The sequence below is a fragment of the Molossus molossus genome, unplaced genomic scaffold, assembly GCF_014108415.1.
Source record: "Molossus molossus isolate mMolMol1 unplaced genomic scaffold, mMolMol1.p scaffold_m16_p_13, whole genome shotgun sequence".
Taxonomy (NCBI): Eukaryota; Metazoa; Chordata; class Mammalia; order Chiroptera; family Molossidae; genus Molossus; species Molossus molossus.
Window position 1 is genome coordinate 62562932 of NW_023425348.1, and position 27674 is coordinate 62590605.

General features: G+C 56.2%; 1 protein-coding gene and 1 non-coding gene across 4 annotated transcripts in view; both read left to right on the plus strand.

Moving 5' to 3' along the window:
- Window positions 1-19826, plus strand: part of NAV2 (neuron navigator 2) — a 375174-nt gene extending 355348 nt beyond the window's left edge. The window contains exons 31-38 of one of the 3 annotated variants that reach the window (XM_036258164.1): window positions 173-341; window positions 3131-3366; window positions 5533-5687; window positions 5854-5925; window positions 7644-7840; window positions 8737-8855; window positions 16919-17122; window positions 19427-19826. In XM_036258164.1, coding sequence (XP_036114057.1) covers window positions 173-341; window positions 3131-3366; window positions 5533-5687; window positions 5854-5925; window positions 7644-7840; window positions 8737-8855; window positions 16919-17122; window positions 19427-19552 — 1278 coding nt within the window. In that variant the 3' untranslated portion in view covers window positions 19553-19826. The remainder of the gene's footprint in view (window positions 1-172; window positions 342-3130; window positions 3367-5532; window positions 5688-5853; window positions 5926-7643; window positions 7841-8736; window positions 8856-16918; window positions 17123-19426) is intronic. The other 2 variants (XM_036258163.1, XM_036258161.1) reach the window with 2 other exon arrangements.
- Window positions 19827-26114: 6288 nt separating this feature from the next.
- On the plus strand, window positions 26115-26236 carry LOC118629187. The gene has a single exon (XR_004959423.1). It is a non-coding gene; the product is annotated as a small nucleolar RNA SNORA26 (small nucleolar RNA).
- Window positions 26237-27674: the final 1438 nt, after the last annotated feature.

Below are 27674 nucleotides of genomic sequence, written 5' to 3' on the forward strand. Positions count from 1 at the left end.
CTCGTGACAGTAGGCGCCTTCCCCAGAGAAAGTCCTCTTTCCCTCCACAGCTCAGTTGCAACCCAGTCTTCCGCGGAGGACGAAGACAAGACGATTGCAAGTCACGCCGTGCAAACCTGAGTCCCGGGCAGAATTTGAGCCACGTCTTTGATGGAATCTTTCTCTTTTCCAGGAATACATCATTCACGTCGACCCCGTGAGTCAGCTAGGGCTGAATTCGGACAGCGTCCTCGGCTACGGCATCGGGGAAGTGAAGCGCAGCAACGCTTCCGAGACGCCCGAGCTCCTGCCCTGTGGCTACTTGGTGGGAGAGAACACGACCATCTCCGTCACCCTCAAAGGTGAGTCCCCGGGTGCAGAGGTCGGAGCTTTCAGGAATTGCACGTTTTAGTTTGTGCCTCGGCTCAGCGGTGGCCGCCGTTTCGTTTGTGCCCATGGTTGTGGGTTGCTGTTCTTTCCCGTCGACCGCAGTTATTCTTACCTAAGCAAGTTAAACCGTCTTTCGCTTTTTCAACCACCTTCAGAAACAAGTCATTTCAGTTGATTGCTGAAATTATATCACAAAAGTTCCCTATTGGCCTGATGACTCAGACGATGGAATCTTAATGACCTTGTTGAAGGGGGGCCCCAGCAGTGCCCGGACGACTCTTGCCAGCCAGCCTTGGACAGGGCCCCGTTGTTCGGCAGATGGGGAAATACGGTTGCTGTAGCTAGAGAGGAGGGTCTGGGCGCCCTGATGAAATGCTGAAGCGCCTGCCCACGCACGATGCCGCTGGAGCTTCCGATGGCCTCACCACCCAAAGATGTGGAGCCCCAGGCCAAAGAGAGCTCCGTGGAGCTCCGGGCCCACAACGTGTTTTGGTGTGGGGAAAGGATTTCACGGGCAAACAAGTCTGAGAAACTGCATCATCATCCCCATTTGGGCTTGGGGGGCAGAGGACACGAATGGACTGATACACTGAAGGCCCCACGCTTTAATGTCCTAACTCCTGCATTCAGAAGGCTGTTTAAGCTGACACGGATGTATATTGGCTGCAAAACCCCTTTTCCCTGGATTTCATGAACCACCCGGAGAAGAGACCAGTAAGCAGGGTCCTCAGTGCGACCTCCGGGTTGTCCTGTTTCTTCCTTCCCTGTGGGCACTGATCTCGACGGTAGTTTTAGCAGTGCAGTTTCGGGGGTGTTTCCAGACTGGTAGGTTTTCCAGAAGAACTGCAACATCCCTTAGCAGTAGGAGGGCGGGCCGCCCTGTGCCGACGAGCAGTAAGGAGGGCTTGAGCCTCCGCGCAGCCTCACCTGGTTGGCGAGGGGAAGTCCAGAGCTTGGGGCTTGGGCTCCACATGGCAGAGACGGACTCAGAACCAGCTTCCTCGAGAATGGAGACAGCAAGGCTCCTGCTCCTCCCACGGTGGGATTCGGGTTCTTCCAACAGCGCCATCAGGGCCGGCCCGCCTCAGCGCCTCTTACTTTTGAGCTCTCTGCACATGAGGTGGCCCTGATTCATCTCTCTGCACATGACATGGCCCTGATTCGTCTCTCTGCACGTGACGTGGCCCTGATTCGTCTCTCTGCATGTGACGTGGCCCTGATTCGTCTCTCTGCACGTGACGTGGCCCTGATTCGTCTCTCTGGCTTAGGAACCTCAGAGAAAGAGATTGCCTTTCTGGAATAGTGTGCCAGGAAATTCTTAGGGGTGGCTCTGCCCCGTCGTGAGTCAGAGGCCCACCCGAGTCAGTCACTGTGCCTGGGAGGGAGGCTTTGGTTTAGCTTGGTCCTACGCGCGCACCTGCAGTGGACGGAGGTGCTGGGTCAGCCTTACTCAACCCTTCTGGAGTGAGCTCCATGAGACTGAAGGGCTCTACAGGAGAAGGTGGGAAGGGTACCGGGCATTGTGTTAGCATCTCCAGGAATCGGCCCAGGTTTATTGTTAACTGGCACCCAACCCTTCCACTTTCCTGAAGGGCTTGAAAGGTGTGCGTGCAGGGCACTGACACCACTCGGGCTTGAGCTGAAAGGCCAGGGAGCTGCAGAGGGTTCACTTCATGGTGCCAGGGAGGGCGCTGGCTTGTTCCGCTCTGAACCGAGTTGGTCCGCAAAGTGGTCACTCCCAGGGGAATGATGCCAAACAATCCAAGCAGCAACACATATGCAGAGAGGTGTTCTGGTGTCTCCCTGCTGCTGTGAGTTTAGACGGGAGACGCTGTGCTCCTTACTTCGCGCCGGGGTTTGAGCCAGTGTAGGCTGTTGACCTCAGTACCAGGGGTCCTAGGCCTGCATCTGGAGGACGAGCCATGGGGGAACCTCCAAGCGCCTTCCGGAACCATCGCTGCATTCAGGGGGAGGCCTGGAAACAAGCACGTGAATGTATTTCGGGGGTCTGTCTGCAGTTGTAATTATGTGGAAGGAAGATGTGATTTTTAAAACAGAATCCATGTTCTTGGGTCTATTTCTGACCTGCATATACTGGCTTTCTTGAGATGAGTTTTTAACAGAATCACCTCGGGTTCTTGAACAAATGACCTTGGATCAAGGTCTCTTGGGCACACGATCAAGAACCCAGCTCTCTCAACGCCGGCAGCCCTGATGAATGGAGTGGTCCCTGTAGGAAAGGGGGAAGATGCATTTCCTCCCGTCGGTGAAGCTCAGAGGGAGGTAGCATGTCGGCCTAGGTCTGCCAGGAGTCACACCCCCAGTCAGACGGTCCCACTTTGCATTTGCTTGTTTAAAGATAAAAGTGTGGTCGCCTTCGTGGTGCATCTGAGTGTGGGAAGCAGTGGTCCCTGGCACACAGGACAGAATGGTGAGGAAGGGGCCCTCGGTGCTGGCAGACATGGGAGACTTGAGTTTGATTTGGGCAAACGCCATTGGTTTGGCAAATCCAGACAAACAAGCAGAGCCCAGAGTCTCGGGAGTTCTGCAGCGGACAGATGAGGACCAAGGGCCGGATCTGAAAGGTGAGTGGAAGCCAGCCCAGCCAGGGCCCGGGCGCACGGTGCTCGTGAGCAGGAAGCGCCTGCGGTTTGCTGTCAGCCTCCTGGGCACCAGGGGCCTCAGGTCATGGCCGTCCCAGTGGGGCAAACACAGAGCTCTCCTTCCTGCAGGCTTCAGACACTTCCTGTCTCTCACACAGGGCTCGCGGAAAACAGCCTGGACTCGCTGGTGTTTGAGTCCCTGATCCCCAAGCCCATCCTGCAGCGCTATGTCTCCCTGCTGGTGGAACACCGGCGGATCATTCTCTCTGGCCCCAGCGGCACCGGGAAAACCTACCTGGCCAACCGGCTGTCTGAGTACCTGGTGCTGCGGGAGGGACGGGAACTGACAGACGGGGTCATTGCCACCTTCAACGTGGACCACAAGTCCAGCAAGGTGAGGAGATCTTTGGAGGCTGCTTCCCAGCCAGGGGTCACCTTTTGGCCCTTTCAGAACTATAGATGTCCCCTCCACACTGATGAGAAAGCAGCATCTTCTATATGCTCACCTCTGGTGGTTATAAAAGCCCTGTGAAGGCCGGAATGGGGCTAGCAGAAAGTAAGCTGTTGGCCCCAAACTTCCAAGTAAGAAGTTCCATCTGTAAGTCGATCTAGTTCATTTCTGACCTCCCCACTAGGAGCCTCGTGCTCAGTGCTAATAGTTCTTTTAAGGTCACCTCAGATGCGTCCACGTCAGTTTGCCAAGAATTTATCATATGCCTAGTGGTGCTATTGTTTCTCCAAAATGAAACCTTTTCTGGAACAAGAATAACAACAGCTCACCTTGATAGACTGCTCGCCTGTGACAGCAAACTGACCGACTCAGCTCACCGCTGTTCACCAGGAAGGGACTAGATGCTGATACCCCATTTCACAGAGGAGGAAACTGAGGCCCGAGGCAGATGATCATGTGTCTAAGACCACCCAGGTGGTACTAAACCGTGGCCTGGAGCTCAAGTCGGAGCCTTGGACTCCTGGGCCAGCAAATAGGCTTGGCCCTGCTTCTCAGGGAGCGATGGAAACGTTTGGACAGTCTGACCCCGTCCTAGCCGAGGGTGGGGAAGGGTTTTCTCACACCTGCTTGTCCTTCATGCAGTGGAGTTAATGGGTGGCCCTCTGCAAAGGGGCCAGAGAGTCCAAGGTGAATTGGAAATGATCCTTTCACCTCAGGAATCACCTGGCATGCCTGAAGGTGGGGGTTCCTAGCCCTCATTCCCAGATGGGCGTTTCAGTAGGTGGTGTGGGCCAGAAGCCCACGCCGCTCACAAGTTTCCAGGCGACTTTGATGCGGGGACAGGACTAGAGAGAAGTGGTCCGAGCCTCCGAGTCCAGAGCCTCGGTGTGAGTGAGCTGGGGGAGGGCATCCTCTCCAGGGTGACCGAGAGAAGGACCCCTTGGCTGGGCACCTCATGCAAAGGACAGCTCACCACCTGTACCCCGAAGGCCTGGGTAGGGCGGGAGTCCCGGGAGCCCTGTCATAGGCTGAGGCTAGGAACCCAGTGGAGAAGGGCTAAAAGAAGGAAAAACTACCAGTAACGTAAAAAGTTGGGCTTTTCCTCTTGCTAGCAAGCCGCACTGTGACTTAACCAGGGGGACCCCGGCATGTGCGTCCATAGGAGGAGGCAGCTGACATGCCAGACAAGCAGGTGTGAGGAGCACACTGAGCAGGCACCGAGTCCGCTTGCCCTCTCGGCAGCCTCGGGTCAGTCACCTGACTTGGATGTGCCTCGGTTTCCCCCTCTGTAAAAGGGAGTCAATCATCGTACCACCCCAGACAGCCGCTGGGGGCCGCGGAAGTTCACCCGTGGAAGACCCTTGGCGCTGTGCTCGGCTCTAGGTCATGCCAGCTGTCGTGATGATGCTATTCCCAGGCAGCATCCTGGGCCCTCGGCCGGCCCTTAGCTCCGCATCAGCCCTTTCCCGGGCTGCACCGCTATCCTTTCTCTGCCTCTTCTGCCGCACAGGACAGGCCTTACCCAGCCGCATGGCCACATGCTGGCCCCAGCTCCAGCCAGTCCCCCGCCCTCCCAAGGCCCCTGCACTGTGGTGGTCTGTCTGCCCAGCAGTGTCAGCTGTGCCTGTGGGGGCTGTGCCTGTGGGGGCTGTGCCTGTGGGGGCTGTGGGGGCTGTGCATACAGACTCACCGAGGGCCCCTGGGTGAGCGTTCTCAGGCAGGTGCCGAGGAGAGCACCTCTGCAGGGTGTGTGTAGCTCATACAGAGTGTGTAGCTCATAAAGAGAAGTGTGAGGCACCTGCCCTCAGGAGCTTCCTGGCAGGCTGGCACAATGAGAACTACCCCAGAAAATGGCAACACTTACAGAGACGTGGTAGAGTGGGATCCAGAGCCAGGCCTGGGCTGAAGGTTTTCTGTTACCTCCTGAACACCAGGAGGCAGCACTCAGGCCTTTCTCTGCCTGTCCTCCCCATACCCCAAGCCAACGCCCTGCAGCAGGCAAGTGTCACCCTGGAGGCCCCGTCCCCCGTATGGGCGACGTGAAGGCTCTGAGCACGTGCATTGTCGTTGGGTGCAGTCGCCCACCTGCCCCTCCCCCGGCCCTTGCAGGAATTGCGCCAGTACCTGTCCAACCTTGCCGACCAGTGCACCAGTGAGAACAGTGCGGCAGACATGCCTCTCGTCATCGTCCTGGACAACCTGCACCATGTCAGCTCCCTGGGCGAGATCTTCAACGGGCTGCTCAACTGCAAGGACCACAAGTGGTAAAGGCCAGCTCTGGGCCGGGGCCGGGACAGTGGGAGCTGGGCGCAGGCGTGGCCGAGGTCGGCCTGGGCAGGAGGCCCGGCTCTCAGGTTCCACAGGTGCCTGCGCCCTGCCCTCAGCTCAGCTTTGACTCACAAAGTTCTCTCTTCCTTCCGGTCCCCACAGCCCTTACATAATTGGCACGATGAACCAGGCTACCTCTTCTACTCCCAACCTGCAGCTTCATCACAACTTCCGGTAAGGTGTCCCCGCTGAGGACCTGCTCTGCCGGGCATGGTGCGGGGCGTTTTCCCAGCTTAGCCCCTGGTTCTACAGCAGCCCCCAGCCGTTACATGTCTCATTCTCAGCTTGCAAAGGGGGAGACTGAGGCCGGTGGAAGAGCGGAGGCTGGGACCCAGGTCTCTCTGACTCTGAGTCCTGGGCAGCAGTCAGGGAGGCAGCTCGGGCAGGGGCTGTGGGCACACTGCCTCCCCGGCGCATCCCCCGCGGCACATCTCTCTGCCCGGTGGACATGAGCAACGAAAGCTCTCGCTTCTGAACGTTCCCACGGAGCTGGCGGCGGGCCTTTGAGTTCCAGCCGCTGTGCGTCCCTCTGCACCAGCACAACGGGGTTTCCCCTGCGGGGGGGGACTGCCTACCCCTGTGACCCCCTGCTACCCCCAGCGCTCCTCCCCTCCTGAGGAGCCCTGTCCTGGGTGGGACCCCGCTCGTCCTCACTGCCCCTCTGCAGGCACCTCTGAGGGAGAGCTATTGAAAGTGGCCTGAATTGTCGTCACCGGGGAAGCGGGCGCTCCCGCAGGCCACCGACAGCATGGCCCCCTCCACATCCCGGCTGTCCCTGTCTGCCCCCCTTTCTCCTGAATATGCCTCAGGTCCTTTTTCCTCCACCCCGCCACTTCATCCCAGGGCACGACTGCCCGAGGGTGGCCCTCCTCCTCCGTGCCAATGGCAGCCGGCATGAGCGCCCTGGGATTCGGAGCTGACCATGAGCCTCCAGAGTGAAATCCAGACTCCTTGGGGTGGCAGGGCAAGTCCAAAGTCTGGTCGCCCTGGACCTCCGGCCGTTCCCCCAAACACCCTGCAGCGTTTCTCATGTCCCTGCAAGTGCTGCAGTGGGCTTCCCACCCCACACCCCCTGCTCCTGTCTGTCCTGATGTGGCTGCTCCATCCGCTCTTCCAGCCTCAGCCCAGACCCCCTCTGCGGGGCCCTGGCCGACTCCCCAGGCTTCATCGTGTCTCATTCCTCTGCTTGCGTGTCTGCTTCCTGCACAAGAGTGTGAGCTCCTGGGGAACAGGGAACATGTGTCCCAGTCATGGCTCAGCCCAGGGCCTGACACAGCACCGGGGGCGGTCGGCTCCGTGGTTAGAGCGCAGCTTGGCGCTGCACTGTCTTGGTTCTAATCTTAGCACTTCTGTGAACTTGCTGTTTCATCTTGGACAAGTGACATCACCTGTCTGTGCCTTCGCTTTTCTATCTGTAAAATGGGGATGGTGATAATATATATGTCATGGGGTTGCCATGGGGAATTGTGAGTTAATAATATATGGGCATGGTTTGGCACAGTGAGTCCTATTTGATTTGATTTGATTTTTTAATCCTCACCTGAAGATATTTTTTCCATTGATTTTTAATGAGAACAGAAGGGAGGGAGGGAGGAGGAGAGAGAAAGCGAACCATCCATGTGAGAGAGACACCTCACTTGGTTGCCTCCCACACGTGCCCCACTATCGAACCTGCAACCCAGGTACATGCCCTTGACCGGGAATCAAACCCAAGACCCTTCGGTGCACAGGCTGGAGCTCCAGCCACTGGGCCACACCAGCCAGGGCACCGAGAGCCCTGTTTTAGTGTCAGCATGTACACCGTCCGGCCAGTTCTCATGTGCTTCGAGTCTGGAGGCCAGCCCTCGTTTCTCCCACCGTCAGAGTCGTTGAAAAGCATTCTGACTCCCCAGGTGGGTGCTCTGCGCCAACCACACGGAGCCCGTGAAGGGTTTCCTCGGCCGGTTCCTGCGGCGGAAGCTCATGGAGACAGAGATCAGCGGGCGGGTGCGGAATGTGGAGCTGGTGAAAATCATCGACTGGATTCCCAAGGTCTGGCATCACCTGAACCGCTTCCTGGAGGCTCACAGCTCCTCGGACGTCACCATAGGTAGGCGGGGAGCCGGGCGGGAGACCGGGCCAGAGCGGTGCGGGCCGGCTCCGGGAGGTGCTGAGCTCGGCCTCCTCACAGACTGTCCTGGGGCCCTGGCCAGGATGTCCCTTTGCAGACACACGTCAGCGGGACTCTGCTCTGTTCATGCAGATAGAGAAGGAGGCAGAGGGACAGTCACAGTCCAAGACAGCCTCACCATGTCCCTTGCTGTGTCTCTGCCCCTCTTGCCCTGCCCAGTGCGCGAGAGATGGCCCAGCCGGAGCTGATGTAGAAACGGCCAGCTCATGGGGGAGCCCACCCCCAGGCTCCCCCAAGTGGGACTTGCTCGCTTTGAAAATAAAATAAAACGTTACCAACAGCTTAAGGATTTAGAACAGAAAGAAAAAAGATCATTGATGATCCCACCATCCTGACGTAATTCTTCTCACTTGAGCGTATTGTTGGCCTTGTCCGTACATAGATGCACCTGCCGTGTCTCCTTTTCCTTCCACTTCACATTGTCTCAGGAGCATTCTGTGTTGCTACTCCGGCTTTGTAGTTATTTTTAAGGGCTGGAACATAATCAAATGTGAGGACGTCATCATTCACTTAGTCACTTCTATTCTCTTGGACGCTGAGCGTGTTTGCATTTTCAAAGGTCAGGGTTGATACCACCATGAACATCTTTGTCCATAAAGCCTTTCCTCTCTTTTGGGTGATTTCCTGGGGGGAGAGGTTCCCGGGTGGGGTTATAGAGCCCGAGTGCCCCGCTCTGTGCCCACCACCCAGCAGTTGGAATTTCTGCTGTCACTCGGAAAATCCAGGGTCCCTCCTGTGCAGGATGCTTGGACCATGGCTTCTCCTGACTCCCCACACTTGAATTCAGCCTTGACTGATTTTCACTTGGTCCCCAGGCCCCCGGCTCTTCCTGTCATGCCCCATCGACGTGGATGGCTCCCGAGTGTGGTTCACCGACTTGTGGAACTACTCGATCATCCCCTATCTCCTAGAAGCCGTCAGAGAAGGACTCCAGGTGAGAGCACCCTACCCGCTGCCTCCTCAAAACTGGGGGGTCGGGGGGCTCTTCTAGTGACCAGGTGAGTTGGCTTTACCTCCTCCTGACTGACACGAGGTGACAGCCCCTCCCCTGGGAGGCCATCTGTCCAGCACAGTGGAAGGACACACTGGGCTGCACCTCCTGGCTCTGCCACCGCCAGCTGTGACCCAGGCGAGTCGTTTAGCCCCCGGGCCGCAGTGCCCTCATGGACAGCGGAGAACCGTGCTGGGCCACTCCCGTGCGAAGGCTAAAGGGAGCCCTGGCTGGAACGTGCTCAGCGTGGGGAGTGTAAGAAGCGGAGGCAAACGAGCGTAGCGCCTCAGTTTACGAAGTGCTCTCGTGTCTGCCGTTCGGTTCAAGCCCTGCCTTAGCCCTGGAACTCGGAGATTTCTTATCTCCATTTTCCAAAAGAGAAAAGTTGAGTCTCCGAAGAAAATAAGAGGCTCGCCCAGGGTCCTAAAAGTAAACCTTGAAGAATCAGGGATTCGAGTCCAGGCCTCTGGTTCGAATTCCAGGTTCTCAGCCCTCGGCCTGTGGCAGCTGAAAATCAGGGGTCCCTCCCTTCTCACCCAGCCACCGAGCGCAGCAGTAGACGGGAATGTTGAGTTTTGCTGTGGGGCCTGGAGGCAGCCCGAGAGCCTCAGGCTCAGCCCCCACGCTGAGTAGTTAGCAGGCGTCCCAGGCAGCTGAATAATCCAGGAGCCAGTGTAGCAGCTGGGTTTCCCAGGGCTTGTCTGTTCCTGGTCTGCGGAGGTCACCGCGGGGGTCACCGCGGGGGTGACCCCAGGCGTATGTGTGACAGTGCACGCTGACAGCTGTGTGTCACTTCTGTGCACGTGGCTGAGCCTGGCGAGTGTGCGGCTGCCTTTCGGCGACGTGCGGCACTGATCCCCTTCAGACGCACTCGGGACAGAACTTGGAGGAAGAGCCATCCCTTCCTAGTGCTGTGAGGTCATTCGAAGGACAATCTTCCCAGAGCGTGAGCGCAACCAGGGGAGGCAACCGGAGTGAGCATTTTACCAAGTTGCTCAGAAATGAGCCACCCTGTCTCAAACCTCTGACCTCATCGCCCCGAGGAGCCCGGAGACGCCACCAAACCTGCTGACTCACAAGGAAGCCTGGGGCGTCGGGTGCCTCTGGGTTTGAAGGGAAGTTGGCTGAGTTTTGCTGAGGGCCTGCTGCCTGCCAGGGGGCCTGACGTGCATCGTCTCACATAGTGTTAGCAACTCTGTGTCTCCCTGAGGGACGAGGCGTCCAGGCTCACTCACGGGCGCTCACCCTCGGCCTGTTTGCTCAGTGGGGGACCATGAGCCCCTAGGAGCCCAGGTCTAGCCACCTCCTCCGTGACTTCCACGCTGCCCTAAGAGACCCCCGTGACCACCAGCAGCCTCAGGTGCTTCAGGGAGCCAAGGACTGTGGTTCAGGCAGTGGAGTTCTACGTCAGAGTTCACTGGACAGAGGGGTTCCTCTATTTAAAAAGAAGTTTAAAATCCCTTACGCTCCTCCATGTCACCTTGATTCCATGCTCACTGCGTGCGGCGCACCCGGGGGGGCAGGGGGGGGTAGTAGTGCCCCCTGACCCTGCTGGGTGAGGACAGAGGCTCCGGGAAGACGAGCCCTTGTCCGAGGTTGTAAGCTAAGAGGAGGGAGAGGCCCAGAGTGGACTGTGACAGGGCCGCCTGTGTGGTGGGTACACAGACACCCTGCTGAGATCAGCCCCCCCCCATTCACTTCCAAACTGCCCCTCCCCAGACAGCACATCCTCTCCCAGAGGAATTGTGGCATCGCCCCCTAGTGGATATCCGATATCTTTGCAAGTTTTGACTGGAGTCCTTCCCCAATGGACTGTGTAGGGTGTGGGTGCGTACTTGCTGGAGGCTGTTCCTGAGTGGGTGCCCTGATTCCTGCGTGTGTGGTGTGTATGTGCCCGCCTCGGTCAGAGGCTCACAGCGGCCCAGGCTTTCGTTTCTAAGTTGGCTCCCTGCTCCTGACCCGTTGGGGATACGAGGCTCCTCCCTGCTGTGGTGCAAGTGAATGTCCTATTTGTCTGTCTGTCTGTCCAGCTGCCTCTGCTGGTCTTGGAGCTGCCGCAGGAATCCGCATGGGGGCCAGGGCGCTCCAGTGTTTCCTTTACTCGCCACGGTTCTTAGTGAGCTGTTCATCACCTGGGCTGGAACATGTCCCGTGGCAAGTGGGGAGGCCTGTAAAAACATTTCCTGTTCTGGCAGATGGTGCCGGCATTTGTCTGCTGCACATTTGTCCAGTGAGTCAGTCCCCAGCCCCGTTCCCCTCTGGAGCTGCCACTGTAAACACTTGCCAAAGCGTCTAGTCTGCAGAGTACCCCGAAAGACCTCGTCCGCCGGGTGGGGGGGGGAGGGGCGCTTTCTCAGCCTGCCCAGCCTGCTCTGAGACCGGGGCAGTCGCCCTTCTCCAGGCTAGCCGTCTGCACTCTGAGAACTTTGACTCGACCAGTGTTTTCTCGGGCTGGCTTCTGTGGGACTCAAACTCTGCAGTGCCGGGGTCAGGGGAGAAGACCGAATGTTTGAAAACTACCGCGTCAGCCCCTCTCTGAGGACTTGATGACCACCTTCCAGCCTCTGTCGTCCAGCAGCCCTGAGCGTCTCCTCCCAGCAGGAGGATGGAGACAGAAGCGGTAGCTGTCAGAAGTCAGGCTTGGGAAAAGCAGCCCAGGGCCGTGGAGAAGGCCCCCGGAGGGAGAAGCTTCTAAAAGCTGCAGGAATGTTCCTAAGTGGACAGCCTCCTTCTGCTCTAAATATCCCCAGATGTCCATGTTCCCTTCACCCTGACCACACGCGCCACCTTCACAGAACCCTGGCTGAGACTCACCACTGCCCCGGGTTAAGGAAGATTTAGCAACAAACCCGGCCAGAGTACAAGACGGAGGGGTGCGGGGTCTGAGAAAGTGATGAGGTCATAAGAGGTGGTGTACGTCCTGAGTGGAGGAGGAGGCAGACACTAGTGAAGAGAGATGAGGGGCCCATCTGCATGGGGGCAGGGTGGCCGACACTAGTGAAGAGAGATGCGCGGGCCCATCTGCATGGGGGCAGGGTGGCCGACACTAGTGAAGAGAGATGCGTGGACCCATCTGCATGGGGGCAGGGTGGCCGACACTAGTGAAGAGAGATGCGCGGGCCCATCTGCAATGGGGGCAGGGTGGCAGACACTAGTGAAGAGAGATGCGCGGGCCCATCTGCATGGGGGCAGGGTGGCCGACACTAGTGAAGAGAGATGCGTGGACCCATCTGCATGGGGGCAGGGTGGCCGACACTAGTGGAGAGAGATGCGCGGGCCCATCTGCAATGGGGGCAGGGTGGCAGACACTAGTGAAGAGAGATGCGCGGGCCCATCTGCAATGGGGGCAGGGTGGCCGACACTAGTGAAGAGAGATGCGCGGGCCCATCTGCAATGGGGGCAGGTGGCCGACACTAGTGAAGAGAGATGCGCGGGCCCATCTGCAATGGGGGCAGGTGGCCGACACTAGTGAAGAGAGATGCGTGGGACCATCTGCATGGGGGCAGGGTGGCCGACACTAGTGAAGAGAGATGCGCGGGCCCATCTGCATGGGGGCAGGGTGGCCGACACTAGTGAAGAGAGATGCGCGGGCCCATCTGCAATGGGGGCAGGGTGGCCGACACTAGTGAAGAGAGATGCGCGGGCCCATCTGCAATGGGGGCAGGTGGCCGACACTAGTGAAGAGAGATGCGCGGGCCCATCTGCAATGGGGGCAGGTGGCCGACACTAGTGAAGAGAGATGCGCGGGCCCATCTGCAATGGGGGCAGGGTGGCCGACACTAGTGAAGAGAGATGCGCGGGCCCATCTGCAATGGGGGCAGGGTGGCCGACACTAGTGAAGAGAGATGCGCGGGCCCATCTGCATGGGGGCAGGGTGGCCAACACTAGTGAAGAGAGTTGCGCGGGCCCATCTGCAATGGGGGCAGGGTGGCCGACACTAGTGAAGAGAGATGCGTGGGACCATCTGCATGGGGGCAGGGTGGCCGACACTAGTGAAGAGAGATGCGCGGGCCCATCTGCATGGGGGCAGGGTGGCCGACACTAGTGAAGAGAGATGCGCGGGCCCATCTGCAATGGGGTCAGGGTGGCAGACACTAGTGAAGAGAGATGCGCGGGCCCATCTGCAATGGGGGCAGGGTGGCCGACACTAGTGAAGAGAGATGCGCGGGCCCATCTGCAATGGGGGCAGGTGGCCGACACTAGTGAAGAGAGATGCGCGGGCCCATCTGCAATGGGGGCAGGGTGGCCGACACTAGTGAAGAGAGATGCGCGGGCCCATCTGCAATGGGGGCAGGGTGGCCGACACTAGTGAAGAGAGATGCGTGGGCCCATCTGCAATGGGGGCAGGGTGGCCGACACTAGTGAAGAGAGATGCGCGGGCCCATCTGCAATGGGGGCAGGTGGCCGACACTAGTGAAGAGAGATGCGCGGGCCCATCTGCAATATGCACCTAGTGAAGAGAGATGCGTGGCCCACTTGCATGGGGCAGGTGGCAGACACTAGTGAAGAGAGATGCGTGGGCCCATCTGCATGGGGGCAGGGTGCAGACACTAGTGAAGAGAGATGCGCGGGCCCATCTGCAATGGGGGCAGGGTGGCAGACACTAGTGAAGAGAGATGCGCGGGCCCATCTGCAATGGGGGCAGGGTGGCCGACACTAGTGAAGAGAGATGCGCGGGCCCATCTGCAGTGGGGGCAGGTGGCCGACACTAGTGAAGAGAGATGCGCGGGCCCATCTGCATGGGGGCAGGGTGGCCGACACTAGTGAAGAGAGATGCGCGGGCCCATCTGCATGGGGCAGGGTGCAGACACTAGTGAAGAGAGATGCGCGGGCTCATCTGCAATGGGGGCAGGGTGGCCGACTCTAGTGAAGAGAGATGCGTGGGCCCATCTGCAATGGGGGCAGGGTGGCCGACTCTAGTGAAGAGAGATGCGTGGACCCATCTGCAATGGGGGCAGGGTGGCCGACACTAGTGAAGAGAGATGCGTGGGCCCATCTGCAATGGGGGCAGGGTGGCCGACTCTAGTGAGGAGAGATGCGTGGGCCCATCTGCAATGGGGGCAAGGTGGCCGACACTAGTGAAGAGAGATGCGTGGGCCCATCTGCATGGGGGCAGGTGGCCGACACTAGTGAAGAGAGATGCGCGGGCCCATCTGTATGGGGGCAGGGGGCAGACACTAGTGAAGAGAGATGCGCGGGCCCATCTGCAATGGGGTCAGGGTGGCAGACACTAGTGAAGAGAGATGCGCGGGCCCATCTGCAATGGGGGCAGGGTGGCCGACACTAGTGAAGAGAGATGCGCGGGCCCATCTGCAATGGGGGCAGGTGGCCGACACTAGTGAAGAGAGATGCGCGGGCCCATCTGCAATGGGGGCAGGGTGGCCGACACTAGTGAAGAGAGATGCGCGGGCCCATCTGCAATGGGGGCAGGGTGGCAGACACTAGTGAAGAGAGATGCGCGGGCCCATCTGCAATGGGGGCAGGTGGCCGACACTAGTGAAGAGAGATGCGCGGGCCCATCTGCAATGAGGGCAGGTGGCAGACACTAGTGAAGAGAGATGCGTGGGCCCATCTGCATGGGGGCAGGGTGCAGACACTAGTGAAGAGAGATGCGCGGGCCCATCTGCAATGGGGGCAGGGTGGCAGACACTAGTGAAGAGAGATGCGCGGGCCCATCTGCAATGGGGGCAGGGTGGCCGACACTAGTGAAGAGAGATGCGCGGGCCCATCTGCATGGGGGCAGGGTGGCCGACACTAGTGAAGAGAGATGCGCGGGCCCATCTGCATGGGGCAGGGTGCAGACACTAGTGAAGAGAGATGCGCGGGCTCATCTGCAATGGGGGCAGGGTGGCCGACTCTAGTGAAGAGAGATGCGTGGGCCCATCTGCAATGGGGGCAGGGTGGCCGACTCTAGTGAAGAGAGATGCGTGGACCCATCTGCAATGGGGGCAGGGTGGCCGACACTAGTGAAGAGAGATGCGTGGGCCCATCTGCAATGGGGGCAGGGTGGCCGACTCTAGTGAGGAGAGATGCGTGGGCCCATCTGCAATGGGGGCAAGGTGGCCGACACTAGTGAAGAGAGATGCGTGGGCCCATCTGCATGGGGGCAGGTGGCCGACACTAGTGAAGAGAGATGCGCGGGCCCATCTGTATGGGGGCAGGGGGCAGACACTAGTGAAGAGAGATGCGCGGGCCCATCTGCAATGGGGGCAGGGGGCAGACACTAGTGAAGAGAGATGCGGGGGCCCATCTGCATGGGGGCAGGGTGGCAGACACTAGTGAAGAGAGATGCGTGGGCCCATCTGCAATGGGGGCAGGTGGCCGACTCTAGTGAAGAGAGATGCGCGGGTCCATCTGTAATGGGGGCAGGGTGGCCGACACTAGTGAAGAGAGATGCGCGGGCCCATCTGCAGAGGGGGCAGGGTGGGCGGCTTCCCTTACAGAACTCAGACACAAAGGCCAGAGGGGCTTAGGCAGTCATGCGACAGCTGCAGGGGACAGCGCGCCCAGCCCAGGTTGACATGTCCTCGTCTGGAGTGGGTTGGTCGGAGTAACGGGGGGGAATGGAGGGGCAGACCAGGAAGCTGGGATCTAGGGTCAACTCTAACTACACTTCATAACCTTCCCCACTGGCTCTTCTGGTTAGGCCTCAATGTCCCCCCCCTAGTAAGTGATGAACGGAGGCTCAGGTGACCCCAGTTCCTTCAGCTGAGGGAGCCTGTGACGGGAAGATACGGATTTGTCAGTCGCAACTCAGCCGTGTTGTGTTGCCAGCATCTTGCCCTCTCTCCCGTCAGCCACAGGAGTTGTGGGAGGGCAGAGGAGCAGACAGACAGGCTGTGGTCCAGGTGTAATTCTCCCGCAGCCACTGTGGCACAGGCATCTGATCTTTGTACCCCGAGGTCCCCGTAGAGGGGTGCCTTCCAGAGCCACGGCGCACTGCCCCAGGTGAGAGAGCATCTTGTCCTGGCTGCGGGCACATCCTCACACCTGCTCGGGCCCAGGGGAGCGTGGAGTTGGACTTGGGTTCCAGTTGAGCCTCCTCACCTGGGAAACTCGGGTAGTAATTCACCCTGGGGCCACACGGTGGTCGAGAGGAACGAGGGACCATACCTGGCTCCGTAGCATGAGACCTTCCCCTTGGGAAGTGGGCAGCCTGGGTCCTTTTCTTTACAGAATGGATCTACTCCTTGAAATTGCCAGTAAAAGTCACTAAAATCACTTTATCCTTAAAGTTTTACAAAAGGAGTGTGGAGGCATGATAGCAGTCTTTAAAAATTGAGTGATAATAGTTTTGTTTTAGCAGCAAAGTAGTGATTATGGGCAATTTTGAGAACTATATCGGGGGAGAAGCACCACCCACGTGTAACCTGTTAACAGTTTGCTGTTTGGAAGGTGACCAGTGCCTTCAGAGGGCCTCCGAGAGTCAGAGCCTCACGAAATGGGGTTCTATCAAACAGGGCCGTCCGTGGCCTCGGCCTGGGTGTCCGCGGCCGGCACCCGGTCTGCGTGGAAGGAGTTGCCCAGTGGGTGTACGCAGTAGGGTGCTCGAGATGGCTCGTGAGCTGACAGCCAGCCCCTCCAGCCCACGCTCAGTGGCATCGTGTGGGTGGTTTGAAATGGGCTGTTGTGGGACTGTCTCTACCACGGAAGCTGACGAATGCGTCCGATCAGGCGGCGGGCGTTTTCTGCAGAGACCACTTTTCAAGTGGGATCGGCAGGGCTCGGAGTCAGGGTAACAGGGAGTCCTGGCAGAAGTGAGGTGTGAGCCCAGTCAGCCTGACTCCACAGCCGGTGTCCCTGACGTCGGGGTCGCTGCCTCCAGTCTTGGCAGCTCTGTGTACCTTGGATGACTTCCTCAGAATAGCATTCCGGACGGACGCGGGACTACACCGTCGGGGGAGGCAGGGTGCTAGGTTTGGGGAGTTTTTCAGAAAGCTGCGCAACCAGGGCTGCAGAAGAGGTCTCAGCCCCCGTCCTAACTTTCCTTCTTTGCCTGCTTTTAGCTGTATGGAAGACGGGCCCCCTGGGAGGATCCCGCCAAGTGGGTGATGGACACCTACCCCTGGGCGGCCAGCCCGCAGCAGCACGAGTGGCCTCCCCTGCTGCAGCTGCGGCCCGAGGACGTCGGCTTCGACGGCTACTCCGTGCCTCGGGAGGGCTCCACCAGCAAGCAGGTGCCCCCCAGCGACGCTGACGGAGACCCGCTGGTGAGTGCTCGGCCCCCGGAGCAGCCCAGCGGTCACTGCGCACTTACGGGACAGTGGGCATGAAGCAAGGCCTGCTGGGAACACACAGGTGCCTGAGCCTCGGCCTGGCTTCGGGGGGCTGGACCCATCCCAAGATCAGGGACACTTTTGCCAACATTTTCTTCCGTGGCTGTAGTTTCTCACTAAGGTCTGTAACCCCTCTGAAGTGGTCTGTGGTAGAAGGTCAAAGGCGAGAATCCGATTTTCCTCTGACTGTCCCCACACCGCGCTTGGCCCCTGATTTCAGTGCCACCTTTTTCGTGTGCTGTCCTGCACCAGTGGTCTGTCCCGCGGGTCACTGAGCAGAGGCAGAGCTGGCTGAGGAACAGAGGGCCAGGCCAGAGGTGCACACAGTCAGGGAGGGGCTTGGCAGCAGGATGGCCAGCGAGGGGAGTTAGGTACAGTGATACCTCGGTTCTCGAACGCCTCGGATTTCGACCAAATCGGTATTCGACCAGGAGATTCGAGAAACTTTTGTCTTGGAATCCGAACAAATATTTGGAACTCGAACTTCCGAGATGAGCCGAGTTGAGCCGAATGGCGTTCATTCGGCATTACCTCGGTGTGAGCTGCTCACTGACGCTGCCATTGTGAAAGCAATTAAGACCCTTTAAGAAGAACCTGGGCTGCCTTGGCCGGTTTGGCTTAGTGGTTAGAGCATCGGCCTACAGACCAAAGAGGCACAGGTTCGATTCCAGTCAAGGGAACGGCTGCGGTTTGATCCCGCCCTGGTCAGGGTGGTGCGGGAGGCAACCAATCGGTGTGTCTCTCTCACATCGATGTGTCTCTCTCTCTCTCTCTCCCCCTCCCCATCCTGCCCCCCCCCCCACTCTATCTGAAAATCAATATATCCTTGAGTGACAATTAAAAAAGAAGAACCAGCCCTGGCCAGTTTGGCTCAGCGGTTAGAGCGTCAGCCTGTGGTCCGGAGAGACACGGGTTCGGTTCCCGCTAAGGGCACGTACTTCGGTTGCAGTTTGTCCCCGGCCTTGGTTGGTCGTGCGGGTGGCAGCCACTCGATGTGTCCCTTCACATCGATGTTTCTCTCTCTCTCTCCCTCCCACTCTATCTGTACAAAAAAATGGAAAAAATATCCTCGGGTGAGGATTAAAAAAAGAAGAAGAAGAAGAAGAACCAGCCCGGCCAGTGTGGCTCATGCCCAGTTACACCAACTCTTTTTTTTTTGATAGCAAGAGAAACGAGAAACATCAATTTGTTGTTCCAGTTATTTATGCATTTGTTGATCGCTTCGTGCATGTGCCCTGATGGGGATCGAACCCACAACCTTGGCATACTGGGATAATGCTTCTAACCTCCTGAGCTACCCATCCAGGGCTCAGCTGCACCAAGTCCTGGCCTTAGCTCAGAGAGACCCTACCTTCCTGATTTACTTGCTAAATAAAATGTAAAACACGTACACATACGATTTATAGTTATAAATAAAGTAAAAGTCGTTTTCTGTTTCCCCTCTCCACTCTCAAACAAATAACAATAGAGACAGTCTGTCAAGGAATATTTAACACTATTTTTCGTTGATGACGATGATGACAGATCACATTTATTGAGCACGAACCATGTGCCAGGCCCTATTCTCAGGGCCCTGTACACATCATGTCACACTTCCGCCTGGGGGACAGGGGCGGCTGCTCCCTCCGATCCAAGTCGAGGACCCAGCGGCTCAGAGACACGAGGTAATTCGTCCAAAGGTTCCTGAATCGGAAGCCAGCCTCTGTTTCCTGTGGCCCCTGGTGCTGTCCGTGTTCCTAGCGCTGTCCTTCTCCCCTTCTGAAGGCCTTGACCGGAGCTGGGGCACCGAGGAGCTTGAGGCTCATGGAAGGGGAGCCCTGTGCGTTGGCGTCAGCAGCACTGATGAGCATTTCCAGAAGCAGGACATTCCCCAGGCTCAGGGAAGGTGTGCCCCTCCCAAATAAAAATAAGTATCACATAGAGAGAGAGGACTTGCTATGTTGTTTTCAGTGCTCTGCATATATTAACTCAATCCACCCCGTAACATGATAGGGCAGGTACGATTCTTGTTTACATTTGACCAAAGAAGAAACTGAGACACAGAGGTTAAGCCGCTTGTCCAAGGTCATGCAGCTAGTAAGTGGTGGGGCCAGGATTTGAACCCTGGGAGCCTGGCTCAGAGCCCATGCCCTTGCCCACTGCCTCCGCTGTGGGCCGCTGCCCCAAGGTGAGTCTGGGAGAGAAGGTGAGCTCGCGAGAGGCCAGGGGTGGGCAGCTCAGGCTCTCTGCTCTTTTCAGATGAACATGCTGATGAGGCTGCAGGAGGCCGCCAACTACTCCAGCCCCCAGAGCTACGACAGCGACTCCAACAGCAACAGTCACCATGACGACCTCCTGGACTCATCCCTGGAGTCCACGCTGTGACAGGGCCGGCACGGAGCCCGCCCGCCGCCTCCTGGCCCCACCGCGCCCCCCGAGATGCCCTCCTGAGCCAGCCTGGCCGCTGCGTGCCCTGCGGGGGTCCCCGCCCCCGCCCTCGCCGTGGCCTGGGCGCAGGATCCCGGGCCAGCCGCCTCGGGACTGCTCCTTCACAGTGCGAACCGCGCTACCTTCCGTTTCATTGTAATCATTGTTTCGCCTTGTTGCTGTGACCTCCCTGACACTGAAGATACTTCTCGGGAAAGGACCACCACCGCTGCGACAAGGGTTAAAAATGAAAACCCCACTGTAAGCTCTGAAACCACACAGCCTCCTGCCACGAGCTGCCCAGGGACAGAGACTGGGGCAAAGGTGGAGACGCAGACAGCAGGGCGCCCCTCAGCAGGGTCTGGCCGCCAGCACCCCACATCCACGCCGACCCGCCCTCCAGCCAGCCGGCCCGGAGACCTGGTGCTAACCACGCACCTGCTGCAGTCACCCGGCAGAGCTGCCACAGGGAAACCTTGGGACACCACAGCTCGTGCTCGGTCTCGTTTTCTCCTCCCGACGGTGCTCTCCTTCCCCGAGAGGTACTTGCCTGTCCCGGGGCAGCCGCCCCTCCGGCCACCAGCTCCGGAACCGGAGCGCAGGAGAGAGTGCGCGGTGCTCCCTGGCACGCGCGTCTCCTCGGAGATGAATCAGGTTTTTTTTCTGCAAACACTGTGTACAGTGAGAGTCGGTCTACTTTGGAGAACGGATGACCCCTTTCAGAATGAGGCTGAGTTTCTCCCTTTCTGACTGTTTGATTTTGAAGATGTTCCTCCTTCCCCTCTTGGTCAGAATCAATCCTTTGGTGAAAGTGAGACCTGCAGGAGTTGAGTCTTGGTTTTCAGTTGTCCATCCTCCCAGTTCTGCACACGCCTCCTGCCGGGGCTGGGGTCGCTGCGTCCGGTAAAGTGGACCAGGACCCTGACCTCAGCACACGGGGCAGCCGGGACCTTGCCTTTCCTTCTCGCCCTCGAGGCTTCGGAATGCATGTCTACACCTGCAGCGTGCCAGCCCCAGCCTCAGGTGGGTGGTGCGGTCACCTCAAGAAAGACTTGCACTTTTCTCAGAACCAACCTGATGCAACTCGACAAGGGGGTGGCGGCCGCCGCCTCCCAGAAGCCCCAGCCCCGGCCTCTGCCCGACGAGCCTTGCCTGACCTCTTCGGTGCTGACCTTCCCAAAGCGATGCCTTACTGGTTTTGTACGAATCGTGTTCATTGATGAGTGCCATGCCTGCCTGGGTCAGTTCCCCCCCAACCCCATCAGAGCAAACAGGGCTAAAAAGTCATTACTCATTAGGAGAACTCAAGTTGCTGTGACTTTTATCTCATCCAAAAGACTCATTTGTGTGGGTGTGACCATGGGAAAAAGAAAAATGAAAAAAAAAGAGAGAGAAAGATGCATTTTTTAGGTTCTCGTCAGTCTCCAGCTAACAAACACGTAGGCAAAAGTTCCCACAGTCTACATGACATTACTGGTACACACCATGCTCTACATGTCTGCAACATCCTGGTATCTTCTTTAGAGTGTGGTCAATCTTTGAGTTTTGTTTCTGTTCTATAAGGAGAATCAATATTCCACCCCAGTGGGGGAGTCTCTGTTAATGATCAGGGTTTTGATTCCATCTTTACATTTCATTTTCTGAAGGTCCATCTCTATATGTTTGCTCATTACCGCAAGAGCTTGACCTGAAACTGCTCACATCACATTGGAGGGTACCATTGTCTTCCTCCTTGAAAGGAAAAAGGGAATTTGTCCCACTAACTAACTGGTGAATGGAAAACCTCTCAACACTGTCCCTGTTTTAATCGCAATCAACTGAGACTCTGTTCTGCTAAGCTAAGCCTTCATTAGTCATCTGGGTGTGTGTGTGTGTCTGGTTCTGTTTTGTTTTACATAACATTTTTAAACCGAATATTTAGCCTGTGACCAGGCCAAACCCTGAGCCTTCTGGTAGACCTGAAGAGTGGTCCTTCTCAGTCGACCTCCCAGTGATGACCTTACACTCATACTGTGAATTTGGGAGGAGGTACAATTGACTTCTCGTGGGCAGTTTTCCCAGTTACCATCATCTGAGTAGCACCTGCCAATATTATTTGAAATTTTTTTGTTTTTTAACGACACCCTCTCTTTTTCTTCTCGCCTCTCCCACAGACTTCCTTCCCCCTGGGTCCAGGCTCAGAACTGAGACCTCTGTCCCCGGTGCTGCCAGACTAGTAAACAGTGATTCCAAGTAGCGCAGCCCTCGTATGATTCGCAACTCAGTGACCTTCCTAAAGTTTCGGGAAGCAGGGTTGTCTGATATGCACATTTCTCCTCTTGGTCATATTTTCCTTTATTAGTGTCACTCACCTTGGACAAAGTGACTTTGTGCTCATTTAGGGCTCTGTCTGAAATGCTTCCATTTTGCCTTTTTCTGCAGTTAGGCTAACTTTGAAATGTGTGGAATTCTATGCAACATTTATGTTGAGTTACCAATGGAAGCCAAAATTCTCTCCCAAACTGCCAAGAATTACACAGGCCATAAATGAGATGGGAATACCTTTTAATTTAAGGTTGGGAGTGGGGTGGGGGTGGGGTGGGGGTGGGACCAGGAACGAGATTTGCCTACACCTTTGTTGTATCTTGGGAACATTTTTTTTTATTATTATTATTTAATTGTTGATACTCTAAACTTCAGAATTCTGTGTATTCAGATTTGATCGTGGCGAATCTACTTCAAAAGGAAAAAATAATCCAACTTGGTGGGTATCCGGTGGGGGGTTTGCTGTTCTGATCCAGTTGTTTTCCAGTGGAGCGGTTTATGAAATATGTTCTATAAGATGTACATTTTTCATTGTAACATAGAAATTGTAAATAATCGATTAAAGTGCTGCATTTTGATGAATTTTTTCTAGCCATTTTTAAAGAGAAAACTAGGAATTGAGTATTTTGTGTACGGTATGCTCCCACCCGCCCTGCCCTTCCTGCTGCCCCCCCTCTCTCCCTATTTAATTTTCATTTGTCATGAGGTTTCTGGATTTGCCAGTGATCTGCTGGAGATCATGCCCCACGTCATGGAGAATAAAGCTGATGATTGTACCAGTCTTAAATTATTCATGATACAATAAAATTGATGCTTATTTATTCAGATTCATGGTTTGGCTTTTCTGTGCCCGGGCAAGCCCTCGTCGGAGTTCAGTTTCATGCCAAGGGGAAGTTGTTCTGACTTGGGTGCAACACACACAGGGAGAGCCCAAAGCATTTGCAAACCTACCTTTGCCCGGACGTCAACATCCTGCACCCTCTCGGTTTCTCAGGAGTTACTGGTGCTTGCAGGGTCCTGAGGAAATGCAGATCCTGACTGAGCAGGTGCAGGGGGGGCCCGAGGTCCAAGCCCCTAGGCGATGCCCCTGCCCTGAGCCCTAGACCACACTGAATCGCCAGCAGTATCAGTATCCCGCCAGCCCGCCATTCGACCCCTTGGCCCAAGAAAGACTTTAAAAAAATGTATTGAGTACCTACTAATTGCCACATGCTTCCCAAATCCTCAAATGTAATCTGCAAAATGACCCTGAGAAGAATGTAAATATTCTTATTCACATTTTACAGTCTAAAAAAGGCTCCGAGGAAACAACTTACCGAGGGTCCTATAAGCGAAGAAGGGAGGGTTGGTACTTCCGCCTCATCTTCTCACCCAAGTCCCGCCACTGGGCTGTCCCCAGTCCTGGCGCCCGGTCCACGTTGTAGCTGTCCTCCACGGCAGAGCCACGGCAGGCAGTGGGAGGGGACGCTCACTTAGCACTCACCTCCAACAGCAGCGACAATAATCGCGGAGGTATGGTTTGAAGAGAGGCCGGTGGACTCACCGAATTACCCTCCCCAGCCGGCTCTACTGCTAATGATGTGAAACCACCGCAGTGCGCAGGGGCCCGGCAGGGAGGGGAGAATCCAGACGCTCAGCACAGGCAGTTCTGAAAGCCTGTCGGAAAAGTGAAGGGGGCTTGTGCAATGGTTCGGCAACGAGAGGTCCTGAGTTTCCAAGATTTTCCATACCCTAATCTCTACCCCATTGCTACACAATCTATTCTGATGATACCTAGGAAATATGATCAGTGTCTGTGAAGGGCATGATAGGCTAGAGGACTTTGTAAAAGAAGGAAGAAAGGGAAGCGTGCATTTGAGTGCTTGCTGTGTGCCAGACACTTCTGAGACTTTCTCCTGATCACACGTCATCACAGCACCTTGAAGAGGGGGTGTGATCCCCATTTACCAGGGAGAAAACGGATGACTGATAGTAAATAATGTACGTGGTAGGAATGGACTTCTTGGTTGACCTGATTCTAAAACTCTGCCCTTTCTGCCACTCGATGCTCCTACCCTCCCCTTCGGTGAGACTTGGAGGGGGATCGCAGGTCCCTTCCACATTTGTTGTCTAATTCTCCCAGCAACTTGCAGCCTAAAGCAACACACCTTTCTCAGTCCGAGTGGATCAGGAGTCCTGCGTGGCTTAGCTGGCGCTCACGAGGCTGCAGTCTTAATATTTACAAGGAACATTTAAAAGCAAGAACTATATTAAACATCATATGTAATGGTAAAATGCTGAATATTTTTCTTTCGGGATAGGAGACAGAGAGGCCTCCTCTCATCCCAGCAGAGACCCTCACCAGTGCAGAGAAGCAAGAGAAATGAGTCATGAGGATTAGAAAGGAAGCAATTAGACGGTCCTTCTTCACAGATAATATGTACTTAGGTAATCCAAAAGAATTCAGAGTGTTAACAATAATAAGTTGAATAAATTGTCTGGAAATAAAATCAGCACACGAAAATCAGCTGAACACTGATATGCAGCCAAAAGTTTAGATAATTAAAAAACACCGTTTTAAGAGCATCGAAAACATCTAATACCTAGGAATAATGTGATGTAAGATGTGCACCATCTCTACACAGAAGCTCTACAACATTGCTAGGGGCCAGTAAAGAGGACCCAGAGTCAGGGATATGTCTGTGGACTGGAAGACAATGTTGCAAAGATGTCAGTTCCTCCAGAGCGGACGGGAGCTTTGATGCAGTCCCGCTGAAAAGCTCAATGTAATTTTCATGGAACTGACAAGCTGATTTATATGTATATTGAAATGCAAAAGGTGAAGCTCCGCTCATGAAGAACAAGGAGAGATTCTTCCACCAGAGAGCAAGTCTTGCTATAAAGAGCATTAAGATAGTGTGGCATTGTTGTGAGAACGGTCAGATAGTTCAAGAACATAGAATAGAATAAATATTTCCAAATAATCCTAACACACACTTGCTCTCCTGCATGGATTTAGGAATAACATCTCTGACCAAAGGACCCATTTTATGGAGAAGGGATGTTCACAGGGGACACCTGATAATAGAACCCCCCAGTTCCTAGTACAGAACTACCCCCGAAAGGCTCCGTTAAGGCACCAGTGTGGGTAAAACCTTCTGTGCCGGGCCCTGTCCCCCAGGAGGCAGTATACATTTTCACACATTAGCCATTATTGGTGTCTGAGTGCCTGCCAGCAGTTAGGGTACCCGACTTTCTGCTCTAATTAGAGGTGCTTGTCCCTGGTGTGTGGGGGGCAGGTGGGAGGAGGTGGAAGAGGGTCACTTCTCCTCTACCACTGGATTTGAAACTACGCCTGCTACCTGACACCTGGACTGCGCACGCTCACAGTGACAGGAGCTGCTGCGCCGGCCGGGACCGGCCTGACGCCAGGGGGTGGGGGCTGCAGCCTGCAAGCAGGGAGAAGCGTGGCTGGCACTCGGAGAACTCGGGCACCTGTTGCTGTCCGTACCTGGTGAGAACTGTGAGTGAGTGTCTGCGGCCACCACAGCCCGCGGAAGTGAAGGTGTGGGTCGTCCAGGCCTATGAAGTGCCGGCTGAGGGGGGGCACAGAGTGGGGAACAGGGCCGTAGAGGTGGAGACGAGCTCGGTCCACTAACCCTCCCAATCTGAGTCATTTTTTTTTTTAATTCTCATCCGAGGACATTTTTCCATTTTTGTTCAGATAGAGTGGGAGGGAGAGAGAGGAAGAGAGAGAAACATCAACGTGAAAGGGACACATCGAGTGGCTGCCACCCACACAACCCCAACTGGGGCCGGGGACAAACTGCAACCAAGGGACGTGCCCTTAGCAGGAACCGAACCCGGGACTCTCTGGACCACGGGCCGACGCTCTAACCGCTGAGCCAAACCGGCCAGGGCTCAATCTGAGTCTTTTTTCGAGGTTGCGACCAGCCACCACCCTCTGGGAGCATCAGTAACAGAGAGGGCTCCATGGGCCCACCGCCTCGCGAGACAGGGGCTGCAGCCCCCCAGCACCTCCGTCCCTGCCTGACCCCCTTCTCAGTGCCACAGACATTCATTCAGTCCAGGTCGACAGAGGAGTTAGAGCCCAGGACAAGCTGCCACCAGTAAGGTCCAGGCTGAGGGGACAGTGCCCGGCTGTCCCGTCCCTCTGGGGGACGAGTGGGAGGCACGTTCTGGGGAGCTCCCAGAATTCCTGTGGACACCCTTCCTTGTGCCCTTTTAGGGCTGACGCAGGGCCTTAGGAGGCTGAGACAGAAGGGTACAGTAAGTCCCCATAAAACCCAGAGAAGAGAGGGTAAGACTCCTCTTTGGATTCTGTCTGGAGTCACAGCTGGGGAGAAAGGAAGGAAGGAAGGAAGGAAGGAAGGAAGGAAGGAAGGAAGGAAGGAAGGAAGGAAGGGAGGGAGGGAGGGAGGGAGGGAGGGAGGGAGGGAGGGAGGGAGGGAGGAAGGAAGGAAGGAAGGAAGGAAGGAAGGAAGGAAAGAAAGAAAGAGAAAGAAAGAGGATCTACCTTCAGTCATGAACAGGGTTACTTGAGTGGTGTTTACATAAAACTAAGTAGCTTATCTTTCTGCCCTTGACTCTCTTCCTCTCAGGCCTTGGGGCAGTGGAATGTTTGAGGGTGAAGAAGGCACCCGTAGTGGCTAAAGTTTCTTCTCTGGGGGGGGGGGGGACAAACCTGCTACAAAAAATAAATAAAAGAATTCCCCAGTGGGACTGAGCCCCAGCTGCCCACAGGGATGGCTAAGGGACCCGTAACTGGCCTTCTCCCTTCCTAGCTGCATTTTGTCTGCTCCCTCACTCAGAGCTGTCACCCCTGAGAATGAGTGCGCCTTAACTTCGGTACCTGAGACACCTCACTGACCCCACCCTGCTCCCAGCCGCACAGCCCACGTTAGCTGTCTGCATCCAGCCTGCTCTCGGGTCCGGGAGGACAGCTCAGCCTTCCTACTCTTCAAGGGATCATTCGGGATTGAATCGTGTCCCCTAAAGTGGTGTGTTAAAGTCCCAGCCCCCAGGACGCAGAGTGTGACCTTATTTAGAAAGATGGTCTTTGCAGAGGTAACGAGTTACGATGAGGTCACACTGGAGCAGGGTGAGCCCTGAAGGCCATCTGCCTGGTGTCCCTGCGAGACAATCATGGGAAGATTGAGGAAAATGCTCTTCGAAGGTGGAGCAGAGACAGGAGCTGTGTGGCCAAGGAGCACACAGCTTCCCCCAGAAGCCAGGAAGAGTCGAGAAAGGACTCCACCCCAAGTCTCCCTGCTGACACCTTTGTTTCAGACGTCCAGCCTCCAGAAGTGGGAGAGAATACATTTCTGTTGTTTTAAGCCACCCAGTTTATAGTGTTTTGTTATGGCAGCCCTAGCAAGCTAACAGAGTTATACGCCCAACAGGAATGCATATATATAAAAAAATCAAGAAATGTGTACACAGATGTGCAGAGCAATGAGAATGTTCATTATAACAAAACCTGGAAATATTCACACGTCCACTGACAGCAGAATGACAAATGAAATCGTGATGTGCAGAGTCATTCAGCCGGGGAAACATCTGTGGGTGGATGGTGCGTGAACGCTGAGTGAAAGCAGCCAGACACGGAGGATGCGAGTGCATGGCCATTGGCATCACGCCCACACTGCCATTTAGGGGTGCGTGCCTGGGTGGTTCATAAAACTATACAGAAAAACCAGCCCTGGCCAGTTTGGCTCAGCGGTTAGAGCGTCAGCCTGTGGTCCAGAGAGACCTGGGTTCGGTTCCCGCTAAGGGC